This window comes from Porites lutea, chromosome 2 (genome assembly GCF_958299795.1).
Source record: "Porites lutea chromosome 2, jaPorLute2.1, whole genome shotgun sequence".
Taxonomy (NCBI): domain Eukaryota; kingdom Metazoa; phylum Cnidaria; class Anthozoa; order Scleractinia; family Poritidae; genus Porites; species Porites lutea.
Genome location: NC_133202.1, coordinates 33,489,554 through 33,497,286, shown reverse-complemented (window position 1 = coordinate 33,497,286; position 7,733 = coordinate 33,489,554). Strand labels below are relative to the sequence as shown.

The 7,733-nt window shown below is 37.7% G+C and overlaps 1 protein-coding gene across 1 annotated transcript; it reads left to right on the top strand.

Moving 5' to 3' along the window:
• The first annotated feature begins 251 nt into the window (after positions 1–251).
• LOC140926088 (uncharacterized) lies at positions 252–4,839 on the top strand. Its single transcript, XM_073375885.1, has 2 exons — positions 252–606; positions 4,346–4,839. Exons 1-2 carry the CDS (start codon positions 252–254, stop codon positions 4,837–4,839), a joined length of 849 nt encoding a protein of 282 aa, XP_073231986.1.
• Positions 4,840–7,733: the final 2,894 nt, after the last annotated feature.

The window sequence follows — 7,733 nt, the reverse complement described above, 5'->3', positions numbered from 1 at the left end:
TATTTATAAGTCTACTCGGGAAACGGTTGACTCAGGAAATTTATGGAGATGGAGGCTCCATTTGATGGGCTCCTGACACCCATCTTGCTGCTTCGCGGCAAAGTATAAGCAGCAACTTTGAAACCGGATGTGATGTCATAAATTGTTCGATCACGGTATGCGAAAATATGCTTAGTGTTCTGCCTTCCCCGCCCCCTTCCAGTTACTACTTATCTTTTACTCGGTCATTTAGATACGGAGGTCATTCCAAAATGGCCAGCAAAGATCAAAGTGACCTTGGAAATCAGGAAAGCACTCCCAAGCTCATTGACATTGCTCAGAAAGGATTTGCTCAAGCATCCAATTATGAAAAGGCCCGCAATGACTACCCTCTTGAGGCAGTGAAATTCCTCTTGAAACAGCTTCGAATATTTGACAAGACAACTGTACAAGCAAAGGTTTTGGAACTCGGATCGGGTACAGGAAAGTTTATCCGGGTGATGTTAGAAGTGCTGAAGGACCAGAATGTTCGAGTTATTGCAAGTGATCCTGTTGACCAAATGTGCGAACAGTTCAAACGCCTACAGCCTGATGTTGATGTTATCCAGTGTGCCGCGGAGGACATACGTAAGTTGGCCTTTTTATGACCCGACAGAGGGTCATGGACCATGTTTACCATATTATTAACTTACGCATCACCGTTAACCTTGACGTTGGCATTGGACGCATTTAGATCCTACGTTCTGCAGCATATTCCGTATGCGGTCATTTGCAGAGATTTTTCATTTATTACTAATGGGTTGTACCCAGCGGCGGTTTTGGCCATCCTATTCATCTTTTTTGCGAGGCATAAACGCGACTCGCTTATAACAGATTTCTCGTGTTGATGTCTTGCAAAGTCAATTTTCACCCGGGAGGGGGGAAGAGCATTTGGGTATTTTTCGTGTGGGTATGTGCCGCCCGGGACTCCAAATTGGCCGTTCTAAAAAACATTTCCCCTGAGATTGATACCCCGTTCTAGAAATGGGCCAATTTTTTATACCCCGTCCTAGAATTCGCCCTACAACTGATACCCCGTTCTAGAAATGGGCTGAAATGGGCCAATTTTTTATACTTCGTTCCAGGGTACAACAAGAGTATAACAGTTTGCTTGTTAACACATTGAACCGTATTTTTAAAAGCAATCTGTCCTTGAATAATTTCAAATGGCTGCTTACAAAACTGGAGCTTTCGTGCGTTCGAAATATTAAATCCTCTTTTAGAAAACGCCTCTGAAATGGATACCCCGTTCTAGACCAGGAGCTTCAAAATCACGACCCCTTTGGGCGGCACATACCCGTATAGGTAATGTATGGGAGTACCCCCCCCCCCCGGGATTTTCACGTAGTACACGATTAGCTCTTCAGATTTCAATGTATAACCCCTTACCCTTTTATATACCATTTTTGTCAGAAAAGGTATCCTTTTCGTATATTTTCTATTTGAGCAATAGAAAACGTTTTTCGTGTTTGCACAGCCCGGATATAAACACGAGAGGGTGTTGATAGAATTCGGCATAACTATCGAGAATTCTCCTAACCCTTCGAGTGTTTAAATCATGCAGGCTATGTATACACACAGTAAACAGGGGCACCCAACGTCGATTTTTGGAAATATATTTGTTCGGAAGACTATTTGAAATCTAGAATTTTCGGAACATTTGTTGTCAAATTCGGCTTGCTCCCAGGATTTTCGAACATCTAAAAAATGGTCCATTTTAACGGATTTTTACCATAAAAAGGTCACGTAGAATTTTCGGTAGCCTCTTTTTTGGTTGAAATTTTTTTTAAGGGGTAAGTTTTGATCCCTATAATTTTCGGATCACTAGACTTTCAGCTAGGAAATCCGAACAGATGAAAAATTTGGGGGGCATAAAATTATGCCATATCTACCGTTGAATACTAACTACGTTCAACTATGCTATGCTTAAGTGGTTTTTTGAGCTATATTCTCGTTGGGTGCCCCTGAGTAAAAAAGCTTTCTATTACTATTATAACATAACTTTCCAGAGGAAAAAAGGAAAAATCTTTGCTTATGGCACTGATTTAAAGAGAAATTCTTGCCAGTGTTGTTTACGCGACGTTTCGTGCGCGATCAGTTCTTGTTTTGCAAAAAAAGTTGCTTTCCAAAATGCGGATTTTTCTAGCTTAAAATGTCAGCTTAAGCGAAATAAATTGACACAGTGTGTTTGTAAAGATTTTCCAAGTTTCAGCCGACGAGGAAATGGGTAAATAAAGTAAACTTCTCAACTCAAAAACCTTGCCTGATTTAGCACGCTTGCAGCAAAACATCTTGACGTCACAACTGTGTTTACATATTTACTATCATACAAACTGGCCTCTCGGTTAATCAGAACGTGCGCACTATCTTAGATACTTTATAATTAACAATTTCATGCGTGAACACGAAGCCGTAAACAGTGGATGCGCAAAAGTTAGATCTTTTAATACAGTATCTTCAAACATGGCAAATGATAGTTTTAATCTTTTTGTATCGAGTTGTGTTAGCTTTAGCATCAACGGTTTGAAAGTAAACGCCGAAAATTTAAATTTCTACCCAATTCTGAGAAGAAAAGTAGAGCTTTATTTGTTTCTGTCAACTCACCGTGAATGAGAAAGTTTTCTTTTATCTCGGAAGATCGAAGGAGACTCTGCTTGCAGGGTAAACACCCAGTTCACGACAGCAATTTTGTTCTGCATTATATTCACCGACTAGCGTAGTGACTATAACGTTATAGTCCGAGATAGCTAACCAATCAGATTGCTTGAATTACCAAGATCAATGAGTGTGTATATACTAATTACAAATGACCTAGTTTAGAACTTTGCATCCCTTTTAACAGCTGTCTTAAAACCAGACCGTTTTCCTGACTTTTTCACAGCCATAAAATGCATCCGTTAGCCATTTGAGCCTTTTTGCAGACCGACCGGTATTACAGTCGTCCCATGAGAAATTGAAGACAATGGTTTCCTTTTTTGGGGGGGTGGGGAAACAAGGTGCATTATAGTAGATGCGCAAATGGCGAATAAATGCTTCACGGGGGAAGATGATCAATCGATTGAACCGGCGTTACCACGCAGCGACCTGGTTTAAGAAATAGTCGCTCCAGCGAATTAATGTGGTTAAAATGTACCAATATGGGAGTGCATGCAGACCCATTCAAGGGTACTCGGTGGATAAGCTCTATTTTAGAATGTAGTCAAATGAAACTAGGATTGCGAGAAAGCTAGCAAGCTGGCGAATAAATTACCATGAGTAGAAGAACAGGGGGGGAGAGGGTACTTGTGGGAGTTCTTAGTTGGGGGTGTGCCGCCCGGTTCTCCAAATCCTGACCCTATTTCATACCAAAAAATGCTGGAAGTGGCCCCAAAACTCAACATTAAATGTTTATTTTGACAGAAATTATGTCATCTTTGCTGAGATTAAAACCGCAACAAAAAGATTTCTTAAAATTCATGTCGAATTCGCATATTACACTTTCGTTCTCATTCATTTGGAATTGAAACGACCAACACATTGGTACACAACCGTGGTTCCTTCCTTAACCATACCTGATTCCAGACCAAAATCGGGAAAATATTACCCGTTTTCAGACCAAAACGGCGCAAAAACCCCACACTTTGTATTAGGGCGGCACATACCTATCCCCTGCCCGGGGATAAAAGTAACAGGCATACACGATCAGTGAAAATTGTAAAAACAAACTGACACTGCTGTTGTCAGATGTTACGGTAGATTTTGCATGAATTCCTGACACCTGCTTGCTCTCTTCCCTCTGCCTGCAGCCTGGCTGGCGGCCTTTTTTGGCAATATGTGTAAACGAGAGGCGGAGGCTTCAGGGAAGTTAGGCGAAGAAAAGAAAAGGAGAGGGAAGGTTCCGTCTTTGGTGCTACAAATTTCCTTCCAGCGGAATGAAGTTTCATTTTTCCGAGCTCCAACAAAATCTCCAGTTGTGAATGCAGCTATTCTCTTTGTTTGCAGTCCTCAGTTGTGAGCCTGCGCCACAGACGAAACTAAACTCTGTCGATTGAGCCTGTCTGCGAAACAGCACAGAAAGTCTTGTTCTGGCCCCCAGCTGTATATCAGGATTTGAGTACGCGCCATGATTGGTCTGTTAAAAAAGCCATTGTCGATTTGCCAATCAGGGTGAAAGGAAATTCGAAACGCATTTCCGGTAATTCTTTGAGTCCGTTGGGAGCCCAGAAAAAGATATCGGCGCTGCCTACCGGGGTTAAATTACTTGTGCTAAGCAGGCTATCAGCTTATGAGCTAGCTAAGGGACTAACTGTATTTATTTTTCTTTCTTGATTCGTTGCTTTATTTTTAGACTTACCTGATGGAAGTGTAGATGTGGTGATTGCCTCTCAGAGTTTCCATTGGTTCGCTAATCAAACCGCTCTTGAAGAGATTCATCGGGTTCTTGCGCCAGATGGGAGGTTTGCTATCATTTGGAGCGCACCTGACATTTCTCTTCCTTGGATGGCAGAAATTTGGGCATTTGTGGGTACCTTAATTAAAGAAAACTCCCTAATAACACCGTTTGATGAGGATTGGAAAAATGTGTTTGGTTTAACTCCCCAAAAGCTGTTCAGCGATTTAGAAGAAAATTCGAGCTTTCGTCTAATTATGCCAAGTTCCTTTGAAGATTGCTACGAGTATTTTGCATCGTACTCGGTTTTAATCAATAGCACTGAAAGCCGTAGGAAGTCTTTTAGGAAGTTGTTCGATGAGATAATGAAAAAGTATTTCATAGATAGAGGAACTGACCTTGATCATTTTCCCTTTAATCTATTCATGTATTGGTGTACTAAAATAGTCTAAACAAATCATATTCTTATCTGAATGACGGACCATTAGATTGAGTGGCGGGTAAGGTAATTTTCAGTTTGTAGGAATTTTTCGGTGTTTACAAATCATGGACTAGATTTTCTGCATGAATTTTTTAAAAATCGCATTGCAAAATATACTTTTTCGGAATGAGTACATTCAGTGTCTGATATTAGGCGGATACTGATCCATGTGACACTTTGAGTGGCAAGGAAACAAGTCCCGAAAGACCCCCTTTTATCTAAGGTACGCTGCCCAAATTTAGTCCTGGGAAATGCAATTTTAAACAACACCAACAACAACATAACATAAGCTTTATTTGCATGACTATATGTAGTTACAGTATTGCAAAAGCTTTAAGATAGAGTTACAATTTATACTAATGATAATACAATGCAATGATTACAATGGCCAATCAAGTGTCATCAGTATGATTTGATAACACATTATTAGGTAAATCATTTACATAATGAAACAAATTTCAACAAATGTGAATTTACAGAAACATTCCGTGAATTCATCAATTTAATTTTTAACTCTGTGTAAGGTAGCTGATTAAAATGGACAAAATTTTGTTAGATTTGATGGTAGAAGTTTGAAAACACTTTGGACAATGCCAGAGAAAACGAAATTCGTCTTCAATTATACCAGAGTTACAAACAGGGCAGAATCTATCGCTGTGGGGAGTTCGATTATATCTTCCAGTTTCAATCATGAATTTGTGGTTACTTATACGAATTTTCAGACTAGATCTTTCCTATTGGTTGAATTTCTAGTTAAGTCTAGATAACTTGTTATTTTATAACCATGTTTAAATATGCTGTAAAATTGTAGTTTCGTTTAGAATGATGTATTCTAAGTGAAACTCCGACAACAACACAACAATAATTGACTTGATTGATGTGAGGAGACAGGAAGCATAGATTTGAATCCATTTTAAAGGAGAGGGATAGCAACAAAAACAACAACAACAATAATAATAATAATAATAATAATAATAATAATATTATGTAATAAAAGAGGGTAGCATCAAAACCCGCTATTACGAAGTGAATTAGGTTGGCCCACATTATTAGAAGTCGCACAATTAATATAAACGTTTTGAAAAAAGGATAGAACAAGAATTTTTAAATCTTAAAAATCTAATAATACTATATTTCAGTGCTAATTTACATCGACAAACGAACAATAAAAACGGCTCCTGATTAAAACTATAGAGTATTTTTCTGAACTTGTCTAGACTGTATAGCCTTTAATTGTCCACAGACAAGAAATTCCAAACAAATACCCCTCTGTTTATTGGGAGGAACTTTGTCCTGGGCATGGACAGGATCCCTTTTACGCACCTTCGGCTGATCTGGTTTTAAAATGGTTAAGGTGTTTCGATACAGTTTTTCAGAGGCCATACCGATATTTTTCAATCGCCTGAAAAGTGGTTTTCTCCTTGTCCGATCGCTATAAAATTTTCATCAGTAATTGGCTATGGAAAATGTAGTTTTCAGTAAAATCGATATTACTATGACGACAATAAACAAAAAAAACTTGAAATTGATAAAAGCCAAATTTTGTGTGATCTAGACCTGCTTCTGAAAATCCAACACTGGGAAATTAAAGTTTGCTTTTTAGCAAACAATCTCAGTAAGAAGTAAAAAATTCTGTATGTTTGAATTCGACTAAAACGAAAATATATTTCAGACCTTAAATTTTCAATAGCCGTGATAGATTATTTAATAAAAACGTTATAAATGTCTCAAATTACTCTTAAGTAGCGTCAGAATGCGGCTTAATATCATATTTTGATGCTAGGAAATTCTGGTGTACTTTCGTACTTACGATCTTGAAAACTAACCCGTTTTCTCACCACCTGTATAAGTGCAACTTCATTCAGAATTTGGACTTTTAGCGCTTTCTTGTATATCTCCGAAAGGACTCGAACGAATTTTTTTAAAATCTCTTCACATAATCCTCATAATGTATATAAAAATCTCTGAAACTTTCATTAAGATTGATTCACTGCAACACCTTAAAATTTCAAGACAAACCTATCCTACGAACCGGTCAAAAATCTGCTTTCAACATTCACTATTTTGACGTTATGCTAATTTTTCCAAAATAATGCGCACTATACATACCTCCGTGACTAGTACATTTTAGTTTGAATTTATCGCATCTTTTGAATGTAAAACATCGACAATACTCACATTAAAATGTACTAGTCATGGATATATGTGTTGTCCGCGTTAATTTGGAAATATTAGCATAACGTCAAAACAGTGAATATTGTAATGCAGAGTTTTGACCGGTTCGTAGGATAGGTTTGTCTTGAAAATTTAAGGTGTTGCAGAGAACCAATCTTAATGAACCAATCTTAATGAAAGTTTCAGTCACTTTTATATACAATATGAAGATTATGTGAAGAGATTTTAAAAAACTTCGTTCAAGTCGTCTCGGAGATATACAAGAAAGCGCTAAAAGTCCGAATTCTGAATGAAGTTGCACTTATACAGGTAGTGAGAAAACAGGTTAGTTTTCAAGATCGAGGGAACGAAAGTACACCAAAATTTCTTAGCATCAAAATATGATATGAAGCTGCATTCTGACGCTACTTAAGAATAATTTGAGTCATTTATAACGTTTTTATTAAATAATATATCGAGGCTATTGAAAATTTAAGGTCTGAAATATAATTTCGTTTTAGTCGAATTCAAACATACAGAATTTTTTACTTCTTACTGAGATTGTTTGCTAAACACCAAACTTTAAGTTCCTAGTGTTGGATTTTCAGAAGCAGGTCTAGATCACACAAAATTTGGCTTTTATCAATTTCAAAGTTTTTTGTTTATTGATGTCATAGTAATATCGATTTTACTTAAAACTACATTTTCACC

What these genes read in the sequence shown, in the direction of transcription:
- LOC140926088 (XM_073375885.1), top strand. Translation starts at nt 252, where the DNA reads ATGGCCAGCAAAGATCAAAGTGACCTTGGAAATCAGGAAAGCACTCCC. An exon ending in GTGTGCCGCGGAGGACATAC is followed by an intron (nt 607 to 4,345) that starts GTAAGTTGGCCT and finishes CTTTATTTTTAG; the next exon opens with ACTTACCTGATGGAAGTGTA.